General features: G+C 43.1%; 1 protein-coding gene and 1 non-coding gene across 4 annotated transcripts in view; one reads left to right on the top strand and one right to left on the bottom strand.

Moving 5' to 3' along the window:
- Positions 1–25400, bottom strand: part of GALNTL5 (polypeptide N-acetylgalactosaminyltransferase like 5) — a 58185-nt gene that overhangs the window by 4868 nt on the left and 27917 nt on the right. For all 3 annotated transcript variants that reach the window (XM_058723744.1, XM_058723743.1, XM_058723745.1), the window contains exons 6-7: positions 17417–17633; positions 11131–11248 (exon numbers count right to left, since the gene is read on the bottom strand). In XM_058723744.1, coding sequence (XP_058579727.1) covers positions 11131–11248; positions 17417–17633 — 335 coding nt within the window. The remainder of the gene's footprint in view (positions 1–11130; positions 11249–17416; positions 17634–25400) is intronic.
- TRNAQ-UUG (transfer RNA glutamine (anticodon UUG)) lies at positions 20328–20412 on the top strand. Its single transcript has one exon. It is a non-coding gene; the product is annotated as a tRNA-Gln (tRNA).

A 25400-nucleotide genomic window follows, 5' to 3' on the forward strand; every position in this document is an offset into this window, starting at 1 on the left:
GGGCATCCAACTTCGGCTCAGGTCATGATCTCGTGGCTCGTGGGTTCGAGCTCTGCGTTGGGCTCTGTGCCGACAGCTCAGAGCCTGGAGCCTGCTTGGGATTCTGTGTCTCCCTCTCTCTCTGTCCCTCCCCCGCTCACACTCTGTCTCTCAAAAATAAATATTTAAAAAATTTTTAAGAAAATGAAACTTCTGACATAACACTGAGATGTAATGACCCCCTCACCTCTAGAGTTCGTTAGAAATAGCCGGAAATAGCCCCTCAGAATGTCGAGAAAAATATCGATGGAATTCGTTTCCTTAGGAAAACCCTTAGATCAGAACTCTGAAGAATTAGGTTCTTTTATCATATCTGCCCCATGTTTATGATCAGACCCTTCCTCTCTGGATCTCATTTTCATCTGAAGCTGAGAACTACATAGTTGCTCATTTAAGCTATCGTTTGGGGGTGCTTTGTTATACAGCCAAAGCCAACTGCTAATGGCTATAATGTCCTATTCTTTTTTTTCAAGTGAGAACCTAACAAAATTTGGAAAATCATGAATATCTGTTCAATAACTAGACTGCAAACAGCACTGTTTATTATTTTTGGTATATTCTTACATGTTTGAAATGTTTAAAAAAATTTTGTTAATGTTTACTTTTGAGAGAGAGCGAGAGCATGAGAGAAAGAGACACTGAGCAGGGAAGGGGCAGAGAGAGACGGAGACACAGAATCTGAAGCGGGCTCCAGGCTCCGAGCTGTCAGCACAGAGCTCGACGCGGGGCTTGAACCCACGAACCGCGAGATCACAACCTGATCCGAAGTCGAACACTCAACCGACTGAACCACCCAGGCGCCCTGAAATGTCTCTTTATTGGAAAAGAACTCTGGCCATGAGTGCAGAATAGAAAATCAAAGTAATCAAAGTGATAAAAGAGGTACCAGAGTAAAAATTGTATCAAAAACCTTCCTTGAAAATCAAATTGAAGGAAGCTATGGCAACGTTGCCTAACCTTCATAGGGCTCATGTGTTTGTTCTTCTCAATGCATTTGTGTCTCAGTTTCCTCATCGGGAAAGTGAGAATAACAGTACCTACCTCATGGGGTTGTTATGAGCATCACATAACTTGATACCTGTAAAGTATTTAGAGTTTTTATTTTTCATATTGTTTTTAATTTAAATTTTAGTTAACATCCAGTGCAGTATCGGTTTCAGTAATTCATCACTCACGTACAACACCCAGTGCTCATCCCAAGTGCCCTCCTGAGTACCTGTCACCATCTAGCCCATCTCCAACCCACCTCCCTCCGTCAACCCACAGTTTGTTCTCTATCATTAAGAGTCTCTTGTGATTTATTTCCCTCTCTTCTCTTCCCCCCTTCCCCATATGCCCATCTGTTTTGTTTCTTAAATTCCACATGAGTGAAATCATATGGTATTTATCTTTCTCTCATTGACTTATTTTGCTTAGCATAATACATTCTAGCTCCATCCATGTCACTGCAAATGGTAAAATTCCATTACTTTTGATGGCTGAGTAATATTCCATCGTGTGTGTGTGTGTGTGTGTGTGTGTGTGTGTGTGTGTATACCACATCTTCTTTATCCATTCGTCAGTCAATGGACATTTGGGCTCTCTCCATAGTTTGGCTATTGTTGATAGCACTGCTATAAACATTGGGCTGCATATACCCGTTCAAATCTGTATTTTTGTAACCTTTGGGTAAATTCCTAATGGTACAATTGCTGGATCATAGAGTAGTTCTTTTCTTTTCGAGAGAGAGAGAGAGAGAGCATGAGCAGGGGAGGGGCAGAGAGAGAAAGACAGAGACAGAATTCCAAACAGGCTCCAGGCTCCGAGTTGTCAGCACAGAGCCCGATGCAGGGCTCGGATGCACGAACCATGAGATCATGACCTGAGTCCAAGTAGATGCTTAACCAAATGAGCCACCTAGGCGCCTCTAGAATAGTTCTATTTTTAGTTTCTTGAGGAGCCTCCAGAATAGTTCGATTTTTAGTTTCTTGACGAGCCTCCACACTGTTCTCCAGAGTGGCTGCACCCGCTTGAATTCCCACCAATAGGGCAAGAGGATTCCCCTTTCTCCACATCCTCACCAACACCTGTTATTTCTTGTGTTATTAATTTTAGCCATTCTGACAGGCGTGAGGTGGTGTCCCATCATGGTTTCGATTTGTATTTCACTGATGAGTGATACTGAACATCTTCTCATGTGTCTGTTAGCCATCTAGATGTCTTTTTTGGAAAACCGTCTATCCATGTCTTCTGCCCATTTATTAACTGGGTTATTTGTTTTTTGCGTGTTGAGTTCGATAAGTTCTTTATTTTGGATACTAACCCTTTTTCCAATATGTCATTTGCAAATATCTCCTCCCATTCTGTAGGCTGCCTTTTAGTTTTGTTCATTGTTTCCTTCACTGTGCAGAAGCTTTTTGATCTTGATGAGGTCCCAGTAGTTCATGTCTGTTTTTTTTCCCCTTGCCTTTGGTGACGTGTCTAGCAAGAAGTTACTCCAGCCAACGTCAGAGAGGCTGCTGCCTGTGTTGTCCTCTAGGATTTTGATGGTTTCTGGTCTCACATTTAGGTCTTTCATCATTTTTTTTTTTTTGCTCTTTTTATTTAATATGTTTTTTAAATTCACATCCCAGTCAGTTAGCATACAGTGCAACAGTGATTTCAGGAGTAGATTCCTTAATGCCCCTTACCCATTTAGCCCATCCCCCCTCCCACAATCCCTCCAGCAACCCTCTGTTCGTTCTCTATATTTAAGAGTCTTTTATGTTTTGTCCCCCTCCCTGTTTTTATATTATTTTTTCTTCCCTTCCCTTATGTTCATCTGTTTTGGATCTTAAAGTCTTCATATGAGAGAAGTCACATGATATTTGTCTCTCTCTGACTAATTTCGCTTAGCATAAAACCCCCTAGTTCCATCCACGTAGTTGGAAATGGCAAGATTTCATTCTTTTTGATTGCCGAGTAATACTCTATTGTATATATATACCACATCTTCTTTATCCATTCACCCATCGATGGACATTTTGGCTCTTTCCATCCTTTGGCTATTGTCGATAGTGCTGCTAGAAACATGGGGGTGCGTGTGTCCCTTCGAAACAGCACACCTGTATCCCGTGGATAAATACCTAGTAGTGCAATTGCTGGGTCATAGGATAGTTCTCTTTTTAATTTTTTGAGGAACCTCCATACTATTTTCCAGAGTTGGCTGCACCAGTTTGCATTCACCAGCAGTGCCAAAGAGATCCTCTTTCTCTGCATCCTTGCCAACATCTGTTGTTGCCCGAGTTGTTAACATTAGCCATTCTGACAGGTGTGAGGCAGTATCTCAGTGTGTTTTTGATTTGTATTTCCCTGATGATGAGTGATGTTGAGCATTTTTTCGTGTGTCGGTTGGCCATCTGGATGTCTTCTTTGGAGAAGTATCTATTCATGTCTTTTGCCTATTTCTTCACTGGATTGTTTGTTTTTTTGGGTGTTGAGTTTGATCTTTCATCCGTTTTGAATTTAATTTTTGTGTATGGTGTAAGGAAGTGGTCCAGGTTTACTCTTCTGCACATTGCCGTCCAGTTTTCCCAACACCATTTGTCAAAGAGACTGTCTTTTATCATTGGATATTCTTTCCCGTTTTGTCTAATATTAGTTGATCATATAGTTGTGGGTCCATTTCTAGGTTTTCTGTTCTTTCCATTGATCTATGTGTCTTTTTTGTGCCAGTAACATACTGTCTTGACTCCATCTTTGTAATGTTGCTTGAAATCTGGAATTGCGATGCCTCCGGTTTTTTCTTTTTCAGGATTGCTTTGACTCTTCAAGGTCTTTTGTGAGCCCATGCAAATTTTGGGGTTGTTTGTTAGAGCCCTGAAAGACATCACTGGTGGTATTTTGATGGGAATTGCATTAAATATGTAGATTGCTTAGACATTGTATCGACGTTTTAACAACGTTTGTTCTTCCAATCCATGAGCATGGGATGCTTTTCCATTTATTTGTGTCTTCTTCAATTTCTTTCCTAAGTGTTCTATGGTTTTCAGAGTATAGATCTTTTCTCTCTTTAGTTAGGTTTATTCCTATGTCTCCCGTGGTTTTTGGTGCAAATGGGATCTATTCCTTAATTTCTTGTTCTGCTGCTTTATTATTGGTGTATAGAAATGCAACAGATTTCTGCACATTGATTTTATATCCTGACACTTAGCTCAATTAGTGTATTCTAGCAATTTTTTGGTGGAGTCTTTTGGGTTTTCTACAGAGAGTATCATGTTGTCTGCAAATAGTGAAGGTTTGACTTCTTCCTTGCTGATTTGGATGCCTTTTATTTCTTTTTGTTGTCTGATTGCTGAGGGTAAGACTTTCAGTACTATCTTAAATAGTAATAGAGTGGACATCCTTGTCTTGTTCTTTACTGTAGGGGAAAGGCTCTGTTTTTCCCCATTGAGGATGATATTAGCTGTGGGTCTTTCATATATGGCTTTATGATGTTGAGGTATATTCCCTCTATCTCTATTTTGTTGAGGGTTTTTATCAAGACTGGATGCTGTAGTTTGTCAAATGCTTTGTCTGCATCTATTGATGGATCATATAGTTCTTATCCTATCCTTTCTTCTTTTTTTTTTTACGATTTATTTTTGAAAGAAAGAGTGGGCATGAGTGGGGAAGGGACAGAGAGAGAGAGAGGGAGACACAGAATCTGAAGTGGCTCCAAGCTCTGAGCTGTCAGCACAGAGCCTGATGTGGGGCTCAAACTCACAGGCTGTGAGATCATGACCTGAGCCAAAGTTGGATGCTCAACCAACTGAGCCCCCCAGTGCCCATCCTTTCTTTTATTAATGTGGTGTATCATGTTGATTGATTTGTGGATATTGAACCAGCCCTGCATCCCAGGAATAAACCCCACTTGATCATGGTGAATAATAATTTTAATGTACTGTTAAATTCAATTTGCTAATATCATTGAGAATTTCTGTATCCATGTTCATCAGGGGTGTTGGCCTGTAATGCTCCTTTTCAGTGAGGTCTTTGTCTGGTTTTGGAGTCAAGGCAATGCTGGCTTCATAGAATGAGTTTGGAAGTTTCCTTCCATTTCTATTTTTTTGTTTGTGTTTTTGGAACAGTTTGAGAAGAATGGGTATTAACTCTTCTTTAAATGTCTGGTAGAATTCTCCTGGGAAGCCATCCGGCCCAGGACTCTTGTTTGTTGGGAGACTTTTGATTACTGATTCAGTTTCTTTGCTGGTTTTGGGTCTGTTCAAATTTTCTATTTCTTCTTGTTTCAGTTTTGGTGGTTTGTGAGTTTCTAGGATTTTGCCCTGTGTTGGACTGGGCTGACAGCTCGGAGCCCAGAGCCTGCTTGGGATTCTGTGTCTCCCTCTCTCTTTGCCCCTCCCCTGCTCACGCTCTGTTCCTCTCTCTCTGCCCCTCCCCTGGCTCACACTCTGTCTCTCTCTGTCTCTCAAAAATGAATAAACATTTAAAAAAATTTTTAAAAAAAAGCCTTTCTGAATAATTACATCAAAGCTGTAACTATGGACTGTGCTGGTAGGAAGGAGCAAAGTGGACAGAAATGAGTGATGATTTAGACCTAGATCTAACCACACATGATGAAGGAAAGTGGGGCATGAAAGGGCGATTGGAGACCAAGAAAGTACTCTGGGGGGCTGGATGGTTGCGGGTGGGTAGAGGGCATCACATTATCCACCCGAAGAGGAAAGGACCATGGGAGGAAGAATGGGTTCGAGGGAGTAGAAAGAGCTCTCCTTTTGAAACGTTGGGGTTAGGATGCCTATGGGACACACATCCTACAGGAGAGTAACCTGTAGGCAGTGAGATGCACAAGCTTCTGTCACAGAAGGACCTGGGAAGGAGCTAGAACTATGTCACTGGCATGTAGTCATTGAGGCACGATGCGGATGAGGTTACTGAGAAGGGGAAGGGAGAAAAGAAACAGGGCCTTGGGGAAACCTATGGAGTCAATGGCAGGGTCCCAGATCCAGAGCAGTGTACCTTGTCCGCATCTAGAGCCACCAGGATGGAGTGCCAAGCCACGCAGGCTGTTGGAGACAATTGGAGGCCAGCCTCCAGTCCACCAGGAAACCAAAGTGCAGATCTGAAGCCTGGTTAGTACCATCCCGAGGCTGGGGGTCAAGCTGCAGCTCCGTGGGCACCCAGCCAATCCCCACTTTCCCGAGTGACAGTAACAAATTCAGAGCTTTGGGGGCTTCCAGAAATGACTTAGAATAGAACCGAGCTGGTGAGGTCTCCAGGCCTGCCGTTGAGTAGATAGTGGAAAGCAGGACAGAATAGGCTTGGGGCATATACCTCCGGTTCTGCGAATTGAGCCAAGTTGCTGGAGCGCTCAGAGCCCCACTTTCCCCCTGTAAGTAGGAGATCCTGGTGGCACCCACCTCACAGGTTTATTATGAAGACTGAGTTGATATTTGCAAGATTTCAGAGCAGTGCGTGTCACACAGATGCGCACTTGTTAAACAAAGGAAATGTATGTTTCTCCTTTACCCCATGACTTAAACATGCCATTTCTGCAGGGAAGGCCATCTAAGACACACACCTCCCTCAACACAAGTCTAGATTCCCCTCTCATATGATCTCTTGGTACCCTGTACTTCTCCTCCACTGTACGTATCAAAAATACCTAATCATCAGGGCGCCTGGGTGGCTCAGTCAGTTGAGCGTCTGACTTCGGCTCAGGTCATGATCTCACGGCTGGTGGGTTCGAGCCCCGCGTCGGGCTCTGTGCTAACAGCTTGGAGTCTGGGGCCGGCTTCGGATTCTGGGTCTCCCTCTCCCTCTCTCTCTGTCCTCTCCTGCTCATTCTGTCTCTCTCTGTCTCTCAAAAATAAATAAACATTAAAACATTTAAAAAAAAAACCAACCTAATCATCTCTCTCTACTTCAACAGAATGGAAGCTCCAAGCCATCGGAAGCCACGTTTGCACTGCATGAGGCTGCATTGCACACAAGGCACAGCCCTTTGCGCATAACGGGTTCTCAGTATTGTCGAGTGAATGAACAAATGAACGAATGAGTGAACAGGCGAGGGTTGTGCCTTCTTCCGAATGCCCAGCATGTGGCAGAGCCTCACATAGGAGGTGTCCCTTAAATGACGGCCACGTTGACCCTAACCAGAACTCCCGAGAGAGTCTAACCTAGCAAAATACAGATCTGGGTACTGTCACCATACAGGTGTTAGCTACGGCCTCGGGAGTAGATACAGGTATGCCACGGCCCCTGGCCGGTCAGCACGGAGGTGCTACACCCAGTCCTGGTGACCTGCCCTGCCAGGTGCTCTTTAGTCTCTGGATCATGGGAAGCCCACAGGTCTCCCCGGGAGCAGGTGCGCTGCCTGTGGGAGGCTATCAGTTCAGAATTGAGGTTCTTTCCCACCAGATAAGGAAATACTGCACTATATTAAGTCAGCCCAGAGGAGCACATGGAGGGAGAAGGGACAGCTGATAAGATAACAGTCCTGGGGGGCGCCTGGGGGGCGCAGTCGGTTAAGCGTCCGACTTCAGCCAGGTCACGATCTCGCGGTCCGTGAGTTCGAGCCCCGCGTCAGGCTCTGGGCTGATGGCTCGGAGCCCGGAGCCTGTTTCCGATTCTGTGTCTCCCTCTCTCTCTGCCCCTCCCCCGTTCATGCTCTGTCTCTCTCTGTCCCACAAATAAATAAAAAATGTTGAAAAAAAAAATTAAAAAAAAAAGATAACAGTCCTGGGAATACCCACGCTTCAGAGATGCACAGAAGAAATTCCTGCAGAGGAAACAGAGCAACAGAGCTATGGAGGAGGAACCAGAACACTGTTCTAGAGTGCCAAATGTCGCAGCCACCTCCAGTACATAGAAGAACAAAGCCGTCCACTAGGGACATCAATATTAAATGGGTGACAGTTCCCCGAGGGATGTCCCCGAGTGCTGAGGGCCGCCAGGATGCTGATTTATTGGAAAGAAGAGTGAGGAACGGAGACGAACGTACAGGTGTCAATGGTCTCGTATCAGGAAAGACAGGGCCTGTTATCTCGGTTAGAGACCGCTGGTGATGTCAAGAGAGCTCTCTAGCTATTTATTAACTTACGTGTTTGTGAAAAGAGAGACTCACACGTACTTTAAAAAATATGAAGGGGCCATTAGGAACGGAGCAGTTGACAATACTGAAGCAAGGTGGGGCGCCTGGGTGGCGCAGTCGGTTAAGCGTCCGACTTCAGCCAGGTCACGACCTCGCGGTCCGTGAGTTCGAGCCCCGCGTCAGGCTCTGGGCCGATGGCTCGGAGCCTGGAGCCTGTTTCCGATTCTGTGTCTCCCTCTCTCTCTGCCCCTCCCCTGTTCATGCTCTGTCTCTCTCTGTCCCAAAAATAAATTAAAAACGTTGAAAAAAAAATTAAAAAAAAAAAATACTGAAGCAAGGATAATTAGTACCTTTGAATAATAAGTCAGCTGCTATTGGCTATCTGGAGGGAAGAGAGAGCCAGAAAAAGGAAGACACCCCCTCTTCAAATATGTACGTATCTATCATTCACAAAATTGATTTTATTCTGAGACAAACAATGTGCTCATTAAGATATTAGGTCCTGAAAGGGGGAAAGCCCATATACCATATTCACAAAGAGCGATGTAATAAAACAGGGAATAATCAACCAACCAATGAAAAGCACTAAAGGCCTGGATATTCTAAAATAATGCCTGCATCAAAAGGGAACATATGATTGGGGCTGGGGTGGGGGATTGCGGGGGAGAAGCAATAAAAAATAATCAGCTCACAACATACTGCCAAAGTATGTTATGTATTGCTCTAGATATGTTTATATTCACAATAAAGTGTCTGAAGCATTATGAAAGAAGTCTGTGCTTAAAAGAACACTAAGCCAGTGAACAAAGCCAAAAGAAGGAAGTGGGAGAGAAAAAGTCAGAAAAAGAAAACACAAAAAAGCAATTACAGTAAACATTTTAATGCATCCTAAGAAAATATATGCAGTTCCAAGTATGATCTCTGCAGATGATTTCAGAATGTAAAGAACAGATGGCAACATTTAAAGAATAATTATAGCTGTCACTTATTAAGTAGCTTCCATAAATTATCTGTCTTTACAGCTTTGTAATAAAGATCTTTTTCTTTTTTTTTTTTTTTTTTCATTTTACCCGCAAGGAAACTAAAGCTCAACCAGAATTTGAATTTAGTCATTGATTAAGCTGTTTCCTCTACACCAGGTTGTCTCTGTTGGCAAGAGACAAACAAGGCAGAGAAAAGTGAGAAAAATTAAGGGTGATAAGGGTGAGCACACAGCCCAGATTTTCATGCACAGTTCAAAGTGGCCGTTATAAAAATCTATTAGAATTTAGTCAAAAGCCAAAACTTATCTATGATAAACACACAATAAATATCCGAACAGTACCTTAGTGTTTTTTTCAGACTCTCTCTCCAGGAATATTTACCTTGTACTTTATTCTCTACCCCAATTATTTCATTAAATCTTCACAAAATTGGAATTTAAGAAACCAAATGAGCAAAGGAAAAAAAAAAAAAGAGAGAGAGAGACAAACCAAGAAACAGACTCTTAACTCTAGAGAACAAATTTCTGGTCATCAGAGGGGAGGTGGGCCAAGGGGTGGGTTGAACAGGTGACGGGGTTCAAGGAGTGCACCTGTTGTGATGAGCACAGGGTGAAGCATGGACTTGTTGAATCACTATATTGTACACCTGAAACTAACATAACTCTGTGTGTTAACTATACTGGGATTAAAACAAAATAAACAAACGGGCGCGTGGGTGTCTCAGTCGGTTAAGCAACCTCCTTCGATCTCACAGTTTGTGAGTTCAGGCCCCGTGCTGGGTTCTGCGCTGACAGCTCAGAGCCTGGAGACTGCCTCAGATTCTGTGTCTCCCTCTCTCACTCGTGCGCGTGCACTCTCTCTCTCAAAAATATATTTATTTTTAATTTTTAAAAATTAACTTTAATTAAAAAAAAAAACAAATATTCACAAAATCCTGAGAATGGCATTTACATTTATTCCTATTTACTGGGTGCTGACCAAGGATCCTACAGAGCTGGGACCCATTCTGACGTCTAACGTCCACTGATCTAATATCACGGGAATATCTACAAGCCAAATCTACGTTTACATTTGAGATGTAATTCACATTCCACAAGAAATTCACCCTTTTACAGTATACAATGACTATTTTCACAAGGTTGCCCAATGATCACCACTCTCTCATTCTGGAACATTCTCACCACCTCACAAAGAGCCCTGGGACCTATCAGCACTCACTCACCTACCTTCTGTTTGTATGGATTTGCTTAGGCTGCACCTTTCCTAGGGCCGGACTTAGTCATATAAATATGTGGCCTTTTGTGTCTGACTTCTTTCACTCACCATACTGTTTTCAAGGTCCACCATGCTGTAGCAGGTATCCCGGGATTCAAGAGTTGAAAGACCAACCCAGACGTCCCCGTACCAAGTCCTCTCAACTTGCAGATAGAGAAACCGAGGCCTAAGATAGCCCACAGAATTAGTGGCACCCGAGTCCGCCACCGTCTAATTCTGTTATTTCTACCGCACCACAACCGCTAAGAAAATCGGTGTAATGGGGCGCCTGGGTGGCGCAGTCGGTTAGGCGTCCGACTTCAGCCAGGTCACGATCTCGCGGTCCGTGAGTTCGAGCCCTGCGTCGGGCTCTGGGCTGATGGCTCGGAGCCTGGAGCCTGTTTCCGATTCTGTGTCTCCCTCTCTCTCTGCCCCTCCCCCGTTCATGCTCTGTCTCTCTCTGTCCCAAAAATAAATAAAAAACGTTGAAAAAAAAAAATTAAAAAAAAAAAAGAAAATCGGTGTAACAAAATAGAGTTTTCACAAACAAATAAAAATATTGCATTAGGTCAACACCTCATACATTAGAAATAAAACAGCATACAGTAATATAAGCTGATATTTTACTATTGTCAAATTTTGCAAGGAGCCCCCTAGATCCTTTATTTCATGTGATGCGGGAACGGTACCGGATGTTCAGGCGGGAAAACGGGGCATAAATACCACGGCACGCCTCTGGACTTGACGTCAGCTTTCACTCTCTCTGTACAAAGCGAACTATTTAGAAAGTAGAGTCTGAATTACCCTTAACGAAAGCTCCAAATTTTCTGCTCCCCAGAGGTTCATGCCCTTGTCATACTGTCCGATCTCATGAAAGTAATGCCTATTTATAGCAAAAATTCCCCCAGCCATTGCAGGTGACCTAAAAAGGATACATAAATATTAAATCACAGGTTCAGCCATTATGGATTTTTGCCAAAATTACGGTGAATGTTAGCAATAACATGAAAACTAGAAAACGACGATATTAATACCAAAATGGTTAACTTAATGTATATTTAACTTGATGGATATACATTACATTGAATGTAAAATTAGTAAATTGAAGCCATAACTACCTAAAAGTAGGCAGTAACTTTCCACTTAGCTCTCACCAAATTGTGTAAGCTATATATTCTAAATGTTGTCTTTTTCTTTTTCTTTTTTTTTTTTTAAAGTTTCTTTAGTTTTGAGAGAGAGAGAGAGAGAGAGAGAGAGAGCATGAGCAGGGGAGGGGCAGAGAGAGAGGGAGACACAGAATCCGAAGCAGGCTCCAGGCTCCGAGCTGTCAGCACAGAGCCTGACATGGGGCTTGAACTCATGACCTGTGAGATCACGACCTGAGCCAAAGTCGAATGCTTAACTGACTGAGCCACTCAGGCGCCCCAAATGTTGTCTTGTTCTTAAAAGGGAACATTATCTTTAGAATGTGAGTTTCCCCTGGAGATAACTACTTGACTTGGGGAGCAGAGCTTACAGATCTCCCTTTCTAAGCGCGTTAAGTGAATATACTATTTACTTCTGGGAAAACCATGAAGTTACAAAGCATCTTTTTTGTTTTGTTTTGTTTTGTTTTGTTTTGTTTTGTTGTCCCACAACAGCAAGGCCCAATAACACCGAACTTAGTATGAAAATAATTTCAAGTTCATTTATTCATTCATGTTTGAAAAAGTACACATGAAGCACCTGTGATGTGTTAGGTAGAAGTTAGTGCATCAACGGGCCAAGATCCCAGCTCATGCGGGGGGCCAGGGTGGAGGGAGGGACACTAGTCGCTGCAGTGGTGCCAGAGAAAGACGATGGAATCGTGGATAAGGTAACGGGACGTGGTCCAGTGTCTGATGTATTTTGAGGACGGGAGCCAGCAGGTTTGCTTACAGGTGGGGCGTGGGGTGAAGGAAGAAGAGAAGGGTGAAGGCTCACTCCAGCATGTTGGCCCGGGGACCTCACATCTGCACTGAGATGGAGATACCGAGTGGGCAGGTTTTGGGGGGGAAGATTCAGCTGGGGACATGAGTGAGCTCTCCATTCACTCTAGTGGAGACGCCAGCAGGCAGGTGCATGGAAGCGTGTGGCACTCTGAGAGTGGCCGGGGCCAGAGACATAACTTTGGGAGTCCTCAAGATACGGCGGATACACAGCACTCTGGCAGCGAGGGGGGCTGGAGGAGACCACGAAGAACCGTCCCGGGCACCGTGACAGCAAGAGGTCGGAGGGAAGAGAGGGAAAGAGGAGCCACCGGTGTAGGAGGAAGACCGGAAAACCGTCTGCCGATGGGCCCCGAGGTGAGGACTGAGAACCAGCGCGGCACCGACACGGGAAGACCACCAGCGCGTTTTAGCGGGTGGGGGCGCAGAGCCAGATTCAAGCGAGTCTGAGACACCAGAGTTCAGAGTTGGAGATCGTGACACAGCCAGCTTTTTCTAAGAGGCTTTAATGCAAAGGAGAGCAGAGGAAAGGAGAGGCGGCCGATAAAGGAAGATTGTTTTTTGTAATTGGGAGAGGAAACGGTGGGCCTCGAGAGGAGCGGTCTCATCTGGTGGGCCAGATGCGACCCACCCCGTCTGCGCCCTGGGTCACCGTGATCCTGGCCAAGCCAGGGGGCCCCGCTGCCACAGCGTTGCATTGAAATTACATCTCTACCCGACTTCCTTCGCACTGGACTCTACACCCTCGAGGGCAAAGGCCACGTTTTCTGTTGTGACCACAGTGTCTGGCAGCAAAGAGTTGTTAAACTGGTAACTGAAGCAGGTTCACAAACGGGTCTTTAAAGTTAGGCCGTAGGTTCTGTTGAAAATAGGGTTAAAAAATACTTGCAGCTCAGAGAACCCAAGTTACACCCTTTCAAAAGGGAAAGCTTTTATTCTAAAAAAAAAAATCTCGAAACCGCTGGGAAGTGTATGCATGTGTGTGTGTGTGTGTGTGCGTGTGTGTGTGTGCACGTGTGTGTGTCTTACCGGAGAAACGTTGAGTCGTGGTGCTAACTCAGGCACGTCTGAGACACCGGGAGAAAGGATAAAACGTCGTGATGCATCCTTGAAAAGGCCCCGGGTGGAGTACAGGGGGTGCGTCCCTTGGTAGCGGTGATCTCCCCCCACCCCTGCACGTCCCCTCCCTGGGGAAGCTGCGGGGGGAGCCACTGGTGTGAGCTCAATGCCACAATTCTCCTTGCTTGCTCTAAGTTTGCCAAAATTCCTTGCATCTACATTTTTCTTTTTTTTGAGCTGTTGCAAATGTGAAGAAATGTATCTTCAGATGTGAATGCTAATTAATGACATGGATAATACCTAAAATTCATTTTTCCTTTTAACCCTTTAAAACTACCGACTTTTTCTTACGTTATCATACATTATCCTTATGATATAACAGTCGAGCGTTGAACCACGTGAGTTTGAACTGTGTGGGTCCACTTACACGTGGATTTTTAGATAAATACAGCACAGTACTGTAAGTGTATTTTCTCTTCCTTCTGATATTAACATTTTTTTTTTTTTGCTCTAGCTTATTGTAAGAATACAGTATGTGATACACGTGGCATTTAAAACGTGTTAATCGGGGCGCCTGGGTGGCTCAGTCGGTCGAGCGTCCAACTTCAGCTCAGGTCACGATCTCGTGGTCCGTGAGTTCGAGCCCCGCGTCGGGCTCTGGGCTGATGGCTCGGAGCCTGGAGCCTGCTTCTGATTCTGTGCCTCCCTCTCTCTCTGCCCCTCCCCCATTCATGCTCTGTCTCTCTCTCTGTCTCAAAAATAAACGTTAAAAAAAAAAAAGTGTCAATCAACTGTTTATGTTATCAGTAAGACTTCAGTCAACAGTAGGCTCTTAGTAGTTAAGTTTTTGGGGAGTCAAAAGTTAGTATGTACAATATACATTCTATAAATAATTAGTATCATACTGTTTTTTATGGCCTGAGTTTTTATTTAGCCTATTGTGAGAATTTTCCTTTTACATTAGCTTTCAAAAACTTTGTATAATATTCTACAGAGTATGAATATAGTTTTTAACCATTTTAATATTGAACGTTTATGTTGTTTTTATTTTCTAACTGATATGAATGTTGATACAATGTGTGTCTCTGATTTACTTCTCCTTAATTTCTTAGGGAAACATTTCAAGAAGTGGGAGTGTTGTGTTAAAGAATAACATAAGATTTTTAATGTATATTGTCAGATTGTTTTCAAAAAGCACGTGTGATTATGTGTATACTAACAGTGTATTAGAATTCAAAAAACATTACTACTCAGCGACTATCAGGAATATAATTTCCCTAGTAAAATTTTTAGAGCCTAAAGCACACCTGATGTGTGAAATACGGAAACATCACAAAATTATGTAGATCTTTTTTGTAAATGGAATACTTCATTTTAAATTAAGTAAGTTCATTTTGAGATGAACTCCAAAGATCGATGGTTTATTTTTTTTTTCAGTAAATTAAGACGTCTACGCACGACCTTTTATTTATTTATTTAATTTCAAAATTTTTTGAGTTTATTTATTTTGAGAGAGAAAGAGAGAGAGTGAGCAGGCAGAGGGGCAGAGAGAGAATCCCGAGCAGGCTCCATGCTGTCAGCACAGAGCCCGACGTGGGGCTCGAACTCACGAACCGTGAGATCATGACCTGAGCCGAAACCAAGAGTTGGATGCTCAAACGACTTGAGCCACCCAGGCGCCCCCACGTTCCATTTTAGTTAAATAAAATGTGTCCTTGTCCCTTTTCATTTCGAAGTCTCTAACAGTAACAACAGCAAGTATGTATGCTGATCGCTTCCCCTGTGTCAGGCCTTGATCTACGTTCTTTCCAAGTGGTTCTCACTTAATCTCCTCACTAAAGCAGAGAGGCATGTGTTTTATTATCATCACCATTTCACAGGTGAAGGTACTGAAACTGAAGTAACAGACCCAGCAGAGGCTACCTTACTGCACAACTCCATGGATGCCAGTCACCTCTAGTCTTTATGAACAGTACCTTCTGGAGATGAGCAGTACACAGCCTATACAGCTGTACGCAGCAGCCCTGAACAGCTAACAAGTGATGGCTGGAGCAGAGCAAAGATCGGAGTCATACACAGTGGAAGGCGCGTGAAGGGATCTATTATCCTAAAAGCAATGGAAAGACATCGGGTGACACGGGCAAAGTGGAGTTTTAAGAACCATGAATGTAGCCAGAGAGAGATGGGCCTGAGGGAGGACAGCCTGCAGGCCAGACTGTTCCTTACAGTGAGGGCCTGGACCACGGGGACAAGCAGAGAGATGGACAGATGTGGTTGCGAGTCGTCACAATGGATGGGGCACCTGGAGCGGGTTAATCACTGGGTTAGAGTAGGCAGTGGGAGACTGCAGGTGTGGTCATGCTTATGGCTATGTAGCATTCCATTATGGTTCCAGAGTAAGGTACTAAATAATTCCCCAGTTATTCCTCCCGACTTAGTCCTTATCTCATCCTCGAATTGCGTCACCAAGGGCAGGGGCTCAGGGTGGGGATAGGTACTGGGATCAAGGGAAGTGATAAGGTTTGGAAAACCCACTTGGAGCAGTGAGTGAGTAAAGGGACTGTGGAGAAGCACGAGACTGAAACTATCAACGTGTAGAAGCGTTAAGTTCACGTCTCTTAAAGGAACAAAAAACAGACGGCGGACTTGGTCCAGAGTTGGAGATTCGCAGGGCTACTGTGGCAGAAGGGGAGAGGGATGTGGCAGTTGAAGGTATTGGCAAGAAGAACCGTGAATTTATAGATCAGAAAGTCTAGGCCACAGAAGAAGAAAGAAACCGTGAACAGTAAAAGCAGAAATCAAAGAACTGGAGATCCTGATGATGTCCAGGGGGAGGTGTGGGCAGAGCAGAGCAGGAAAAAGTTAGGAACATCCCAGGCTGTGGCCAAAGAGACGATATCCGGTAATTTAGAAAAGAAAGGTACAGGATATGGCTGTAGGAATAATAGTAGCTAACAGGTATAAAATAGCTAATATATACGTAGTACTTATTATGATGGACAGATGCTGCTCTAAGCTTTGATATACACTGAGTCATTTAATTCTCTAACAACCCTGTAACATATCATTATCCAGACTTTACACATAAGGAAATAAGGTGCAAAGAGGTTAAGCAGCTTGCATAAGGTCAACAGCTCTAGTTAAATTAGAGACAAAGATCAAGGACTTGCTAAGCTATAGTGTTAGAAAATTGACTCATGTGGTTTGTGAAACAGAGAGGCTAGCAGTAAAAGAAGAGAAGGAGGCTGGCGTCAGAGTTTTCAGGAAATGTGGGGAGTGACCTGGAGGAAGTCTCCAGCAATAGCCTCATAGATGCAGTTAAAAGTCCCAACATCAAATTGTTCTCACATGTAGAAATACATTTTCCCAGACCAATAATCAAGGAAAATCATATTCATCTGTATAAAATTACTGATGAAAGCACTGACATAAATATTTTATATATGAATTTAGCAAAGACATCTACTTTTGCTGAGCTATCCACAGCACTAGCATTTGGTTCATTGACCACATACAACTTGCTCCTGAGAACCATGGCCACCTTCTAAAGATGGACACCTGAAACCAGAGGGACACTATCTATGGTAGTGTTTTCTTTCTTTCCTTTTCTTTTCTTTTTTCTTTTCTTTTCTTTTCTTTTCTTTTCTTTTCTTTTCTTTTCTTTTTTTTCTTTTCTTTTCTTTTCTTTTTTTTCTTTTTTTTCTTTCCTTCCTTCCTTCCTTCCTTCCTTCCTTCCTTCCTTCCTTTAAGTAGGCTCCATGCCCAACATGGGGCTCAAGCTCACCACCTGTGATCAAGAGTCACATGCTCTACTGACCGAGCCAGCTGGGCGCCCCCATGGCAGTGTTCCTAACCAAGGTGAGATGCTCATTTCCAATCAGAGAAACTGAAAATCTACCAAATTCTATTATTATAGATTTTTAGAGACAACATAAATGACAAAATATTTCTCTTCATTAAGCCCAAGAGATAGAAAAACTAATCTCTGAAAGCTTCTCCCGCCCCCCCCCCCACCAGGTCTCAATACATATATGATATTTCCCCGTCACCTGAAGGAATCTCACCGAATGGGTAGAGTGGGTCCTTCTGGTCCATCCATCTCATAAGAGAAGACATTATCCCATTTAAATTGTAGGTGCCAGTTGAAAGCACCCCTTACAACAGGAGAGGGCCAATATTCTAGGGTCACAGAATCAATGACATCTAGCAGAGGACACACCACCATTTTGGGGTCCTTGGCAATGGCATGCAGCAGGGGCTCCAGCCATACCAGAACGTCCCCTGGGGAGGCAAGAATAGGCTAGTGTTAGTGCATATGGACGAAACATCCGATGACCCAGATCGCAGTTCAATGCAAGGAGTACCTGTTGAGCGTTTACTATGTGTTTGGCTTTTATGGTGCATTCCGTTTAACTGGCGGTGGGTTGGGACTAGAAACTCATACTTTATTTTGTGCAAAAATGTGGGCCATGATGTGTCATAGAAGTTCAGAAGAAGTTGGTGAACTGTGGGTTAGAGAGTAGTTTGAAGATTCTAAAGAAGCAGGTGGGGGGCACCTGGGTGGCTCAGTTGGTCAAGTGAACTGCTCTTGGTTTCGGCTCAGGTCATGATCTCACAGTTTATGAGTTCAAGCCCCGCATCAGACTCTGCGCTGACAGCTTGGAACCTGCTTGGGATTCTCTCTCTCTCTCTCTCTCTCTCTCTCCCCCTCCCTCCTTCCCACTCTCTCTGCCCCTCCTCTGCTCACACACACACACAGTCTCTCTCTCTCAATATAAATGAAACTTATTAAAAAGGTTTTTCTCAAGCTGTCAGCACAGAGCCCAACGTGGGGCTCAAACCCATGGACCACGAGATCATGACCTGAGCTGAAGTCAGACACTCAACCCCCTGAGCCACCCAGGGGCCCTGATGCATAACCATTTTTGTTCTTGAGTTCAAGCTTTAATGAGTGTCTGCTTAGAGAACATGGGGAAAATTGGCATGGCCAAAGTAAAGAAAACATGTTGCTAAAGTACATTAGATGGGCTCAGATTGGAAGGGACCTCAAAATTCAGGTGCAGAGTTCAGACTTTTTCTTGCAGCCAACATAAAATCATAGGAAATTATGAGAAATAGCCCATGTTTGATGGGAAGAGTTAATATTATTCATATGGTAATAATCTCCAAGTTGATCTATAGATTCATACAATCCTTATCAAAATCATACCTGGTTCTTCTTGCAGAAACTGATCCCAAAATTCGTGGAGAAAGGCAAGGACCCAAATTAGCTAAAACAATCTTGAAAAAAGAACATAGCTGAAGGACTTCTGGATTTCAAAACTTACTACAAAGCTATAATAATAAAACAATATGATACTGTCAGAAGGAAAGACATAAAGACCAAAGGATAGATTTGAGGTCATAGACATAAACCAAATATCTGTGGTCAATTGATTTCTGACAACTGATTTTTTTCAATGGGGGAAAAATAGTTTCTTCAATAAACAGCCCTGACCCAACTGGACACCCACATGAGAAAGAATGAAGTTGGACCCCCTACCTCATAGAAAACACAAAAATTAAGTCAAATCAATCACAGACCTAAAAAGGTCAGAGCTGAAACTATAAAACTTTTAGAAGAAAATATAGGCATACATTTCTGACCTCAGGTTAGATGTGACACCAAAAATAGAAGTGACAAAACAAAAAATAAGTAGGACTTCATCAAAATCAAAAACCTTTGTGCTTAAACAGACACCATAAAAAAGTTGAAAAAAGCCCACAGAATGGGGGAAATTGTTTGAAAATCACATATCTGATAAAGAACTTGCATCCAGAATATATGAGGAACCTTCCAAGTCAATAACAAAATGACAACTTAATTAAAACATGGGCAAAGGATTTGAATACAGGCGCCTGGGTGGCTCTGTCGGTTAAGCATCCAACTCTTGATTTCAGCTCAGGTCATGATCTCACAGTAGTGGGATCGAGTCCTGCATCGGGCTCTGTGCTAAACGTGGATTCTCCCTCTCCCTCTCTCTCTGCCCCTTCCCACCTCAAAAATCAAATAAAAGTCTTAAAAAAAAAAAAAAAAGGATTCGAATAGACATTTCTCCAAAGAAGACGGACAGATGGCTGATAAACGTACGAAAAGGTACTCAACATCATTAACCATTAGGAAAATGCTAACTAAAATCACAGTGAGAGAATACTTCACATCCACTAGGATAGCTAAAACCAGAAAGGCAGAGGATAACAAGTGTGGATGAGATTGTGGAGGAATTAGAACCCTGTCCGTCGCTGATAGCAATGTAAAATGTTGCAACCTCTTTCAAAACTTACGTGGTCGTTCCTCAAAAGTTACACATACACTTGCTATACAGCCCAACAATTCTACATCTAGGTACACACATACCCCAGAGAAAAGAAACAGGTTTATACAAAGTCTTGCCCATGAATGTTCATAGCAGCATTCTTCCTAAGAGTAAAAAAGTCATAACTTAGGGGCACTTGGGTGGCTCATTGGGTTAAGTGTCCAACTCTTGATTTCTGTTAAGGTCATGATCTCATGGTTTGTGGGTTTGAAGCCTGAGTTGGGCTCTGCACTGACAGCACGGAGCCTGCTTAGGATTCTCTCTCTCCCTCTCTCTCCTGTGCTCTTGAAGGAAGGAAAGAAGGAAGGAAGGAAGGAAGGAAGGAAGGAAGGAAGGAAGGAAGGAAGGAAGGAAAGAAAGAAAGAAAGAAAGAAAGAAAGAAAGAAAGAAAGAAAGAAAGAACGAACTTGAAAAAAAAATCATAACTCAAATGTCCAAAAATGGGTGAATGGATAAACAAAATGTGAGATATCCAGGGGTGCCTGGGTGGCTCAGTTGGTTAAGCATCCAACTCCTGATTTTGGCTCAGGTCATGATCTCATGGGTGTGGGATTGAACCCTGTGTTGGGTCCCTTGCTGAACATGGAGCCTGCTTAAGATTCTGTCTCCTTCTTGGGGGGCCTGGGTGGCTCAGTCGGTTGAGCGTCTGACTTTGGCTCAGGTCATGATCTCATGGTTCATGGGTTCAAGCCCCACGTCAGGCTCTGTGCTGACAGCTCAGAGCCTGGAGCCCATTTCAGATTCTGTGTTTCCCTCTCTCTCTGCCCCTTCCCCGCTCATGCTCTATCTCTCTCTCAAAACTGAATAACCATAAACAAACAAAAAAAAAATCTCACTCCTTATCTCTGCCCCTCTCCCTCACTTACATTCTCTCTCTCTTTCTCAAAATAAATAAATAAACATTTTTTTAAAGAGTCCCATTTTGGGGTGCCTGGGTGGCTCAGTTGGTTAAGTGTTCGACTCTTGGTTTCAGCTCAGCTCATGATTTCACCGTTTTGTGAGTTCAAGCCCCATGATAGGCTCCGTGCTGACAGTGTGGAGCCTGCTTGGGATTCTCTCTCTCTCTCTCTCTCTCTCTCTCTCTCTCTCTCTCTCTCTCCCCTCCTCCACTCACGCTGTCTCTGTCTCTCTCAAAATAAATAAATAAACTTATAAAGAGTCCCATTTTGAACACATCTAATTTTTCCTAGTATGGGAAGTACACACAGTGTTCAACACTTTGCATTTTTCACTTCAAATAGCTTCTATAATATTACCCAACATTAACATTTTCAAAGCATGTCTGCTAATTTGACAGGTGAAAAATTAACATCCAGTTCTCAAGAGGCCATCTACAAATGGCCAACAAGCACATGAAAAGATTCTCAACATCATTAGTCGTTAAGGAAATGCAAATTAAAACCATAGTGAGATACCAATTCATCTCTACAAGGATGGCTGGAATTTAAAAAAAAATTTTTTTAATATTTATTTATTTTTGAGAGAGAGAGAGAGACAGAGACATAGCATGAGCGGGGGAGGGGCAGAGAGAGAGGGAGACATAGAATCTGAAGTGGGCTCCAGGCTCTGAGCTGTCAACAAAGAGCCTGACGCAGGGCTCGAACCCATGGACTAAGAGATCATGACCTGAGCCGAAGTTAGACGCTTAACCGACTGAGCCATCCAGGCGCCCCTAGAACTTTTTTCAAATCTTTTTTTAACTTTTATTTATTTTTGAGAGACAGAAAGAGACAGAGCATGAGCGGGGGAGGGGCAGAGAGAGAGGGAGACACAGAATCTGAAATGGGCTCCAGGCCCCAAGCTGTCAGCACAGAGCCTGATGCGGGGCTCGAACCCACAGACCACAAGATCAGGACCTGAGCTGAAGTCAGAGGCTCAACCCTCTGAGCCACTCAGGCGTCCCTAGAATTTTTTTTTTTAAGACAGAAAATAACAAGTGTTGGCAAGGATGTGGAAAAATTGCAACTCTTCTCCCTGGCTGGTAGGAATGTAAATGGTATGGCTGCTGTAGAAACATTTAGCACTTCCTCAAAAAGTAGACTTCCTGTGCAACCCAGTAATTCCACTCCTAAGTACACACTCAAAAGAATTCAACTACACGTATGACCGTGTTCCTAGAAGTACTCCTTACAACAGTGAAAAGGTAAAAACAGCCCAAATGTCCAGCCACAGATAAATGGAGAACCAAACTAAGGTATATTTATACGACGGAATATGATTCAGCCACAAAAAAGAATGAAGGGCAGATACATGCTACCTGTAGAAGAATCCCCAAAACGTTGTTGGATGAAAAAGCCAGACACAAAAGGTATGACTCTATTTACATGAAGTATCCAGAATAAGTAAATCTAAAGACAGAAATCAGATTACTAATCTACCAGGGGCCGAGAGAAGGAAAAGTGGGGAGAATCTGCCGAATGGGGTTTTCTTTCGGGGGTGACGCAAATGTTTTGGGACAGGACAGAGAGTGTGCTTACAGATCACTATGAATGTACTAAGTGCTGTTGAACTGTTCACTTCAACATGGTTAATATCACGTTATGCAAATCTCACAACATTGAAAAAAATGACGTCTGCCAAAGAAGACCTACAAATGGCCAACAGGTACGTGAGAAGGGGTTCAACATCACTCATCATCAGGGAAACACAAATCCAACCCACAATGAGCTGTCGCTTCACCCCGGTTAGAATGACTGTTACTAAAAAAGAGAAGAAATGAGTGTTGGTGAGGATACGGAGAAAAGGGAATCCCTGTGCCCTGTTTGTGCGGATGTAAATGGATGCGGCCACTGCAGAAGATAGTGCGGAGGCTCCTCAAAAAATTACAGACAGAACTACCACGTGATCCAGCAATCCCACTTCTGGGCATGCATCACAAGAAAATGAAATCACTATCTTGAAGAGATGTCCGCACCCCCGTGTTCATTGCAGCATATTTACGATGGCCAAGACATAGAAACAAGCTAAGGTGTCCATCGAAGGACGAAAGGATGAAGTTATAGTATGTACATGATGGGGTATTATTTTAATACCAGCTATAAAAAAGAAGAAAATCCTGCCACTGGTGACATGGATGGACATCGAGGGCATTATGCTCAGTGAACTAAGTCAGAGAAAGACAAATACCGTATGATCTTCCTTATGTGTAAAATCTAAAAAAGACCCTGAACTCTTAGAGTCAGAGAACAGATGGGTAGTTGCCAGAGGTAGGGGGTGGGCGATATAGGTGAAGGTGGTCAACACGTACAAATTTCCAGTTCTAAGATAAATAAGTCCCCGGGATGTAAGGAACAGCATGGTGACTATCGTTAACAACGCTGTGTTGGTATTTGAAAACCGCTGAGAGAGTAAATCTTAAAAGTTCTTGCATCACAAGAGAAAAAAAAATTGTAACTCCGCGAGGTAATGGACGTTAACTAAACCAGGTGGTGATCATTTCACAATATACACATGTATCAAATCATTATGTGATATGCCTAACATGGATTCAATGTCATATATCGATTATATCTCAATTAAAACAATCAAAAATCTTGTTAAAATTATAGCTAGTGACGTTCAGCTCTTTTCAGGTGATTAGCGATTTGTAAACGAAATGCTTATATTCTTTGTCCATTCAGGTTTTGGAACCATAGATTGTTTGGTTTTTTTAACGGCTTTGTAGATACATTTTACGTACGGAGAATATTAACTGCTTTCCTGTGAAAGTGGTACTAAGTCTCCTAGTCTCGAGCTATTTCACTGTTATCATTCTTTGTCCACAACCGTGTGACTGTTTTGGGAGTCAGCTCTGTCCTTTCCCTCAGGTTTAAGCTTCGAAATTTCTACTTTATTCATAGAACAGATGAGTACTGATTGAGGGGTTTTTTTTTTAATTTTTTAAATTCTTATCATGATTTAATGGTTTGATTTTAAAAACTAAAATTAACGATAGAACTGGAACTTATTTGAGTTATGGTATGAGACGAAGATGAAAATTTTTCCCAAATTACTAGTTGCCTCCCAAATAACTGCCCCATCACGGCAGCGACAACGGAAAGGGCTTCCTTCCCATGCTGACTTGTGGTGTCCTATTTTTCATATGCAGTATACCCTTGGCACGGAAAGATTTAAATATTTTCAACTTTGGCAATTTTTTTATGGTTTTACTCAAATTTTTTTAAATTTTGTTATTTATTTCTTTAAATTTACGTCCAAATTAGTTAGCATATAGCGCAACGATTTCAGGAGCAGATTCCTTAGTGCCGCTTACCCATTTAGCCCCTCCCCACTAAACTTTGACAACGTTAATGACCCAGAAAGACAGCAAATGCAAAGTAATTTGAGATTACTCAATGCGCCAGACCGAGCTTCTCGAGCTTCTCTTCGTTCTGAGTTAAACTGGGAAGCATGTGGGAATCAGCTACCGACACCTACATTCCAATGAACTTCACGGTTTTTACACTCATCGCAAAGCATTTCATGGGGAAATTTACACGCCATAACGAGGGCGAAGGGGCATGGGGTGCCTCTTGGCTGAGTCCTACACTCACAAGAATATTCCGTGGGGATCTTCAGCTTCTGTTGGTTCAGTTAAAGAAAGGAGAATACTGTTTAGTGCTTACAGAGATAGCCTGTTCGACTATCTGAATCCCATCTAATCCCAGATTGGCATCTTCCCAGATTAAGCCAACTTCTCGCTCCCTCCCAGAGAATGTGTGTGGGCTGTACTAACGACCCCTGATAGCTCAATCCATCTTCCTGAGGAGAGGCTTGCTCTCTGTCCTCTGCCGGAAGATCCACACTTTCTCAGGGGCCCTGGCGGCCAGCTCTGTTTTCAGAAAACAACAAATGTCATGTTGACCTCACGAAGTCTCCTCCTCCTCCTTCATTTCCTTTTCTTTCCTGCCTGTCTTTAGTTTCTGCATTTTTTACATTTAAGCATAGCTCATTCAGGGCGCTTGGGGGGCTCAGTTGGTTAAGCGTCCCACTCTCGGTTTCGGCTCAGGTCACGATCTCGCAGTTTCGTGAGTTCGAGCCCCACATCGGGCTCCATGATGGCAGCATGGAGCCTGCTTGGGATTCTCGCTCTCTCTCTCTCTCTCTCTCCCTTGCTCTCTGCCCCTCTCCTGCTCACGCTGTCTCAGTCTCTCTCAAAATAAGTAAACTTAAAAACAATTTTAAACATAGCTCATTATATTTTATTTATCTTAAATAACTTTTTTAAAAAAATATTTAAGAATGTGGTAAAAAAAAATGTGGTATGCAAATTATGTTTTGGAGGGGTGGGGAATTTACAGAGAATCTTTTTGTGCTTGAGTGAAATGATCAACTCTGGTAAAATATCTAAGCATGTTCACTTAATCCGCACTGTAAATCTGTTAAACATAGCCACTCGGCTCTTGTACCAAACAATTCAAGTGACTATCCTACTTGAATTTCTAATTTCTGTTTGTTTGCTACATTCCCATAGCCTGGAACTGTGATGCAATCTACCCCCGCAGAAATCGACTTCTTGGGTCTGAGTCCTGAGGTCTGGGGGCTGGAGAAAATCTCTGATCTTTCGGGAATGTAACCTCTTTCACTGGCAATGAGGCTCGTGCGTTCTAAAACCTCCCAAAGCCTTTTCACCATTGCTATTCTGTACTTTTATTACTTTTGCCCTGAGTTTCTTCTAGTTTTTCTGTATGTATTTTGTTATTCTGGAGCATAT

This window comes from Neofelis nebulosa, chromosome 4, assembly GCF_028018385.1.
Source record: "Neofelis nebulosa isolate mNeoNeb1 chromosome 4, mNeoNeb1.pri, whole genome shotgun sequence".
Classification (NCBI taxonomy): Eukaryota; Metazoa; Chordata; class Mammalia; order Carnivora; family Felidae; genus Neofelis; species Neofelis nebulosa.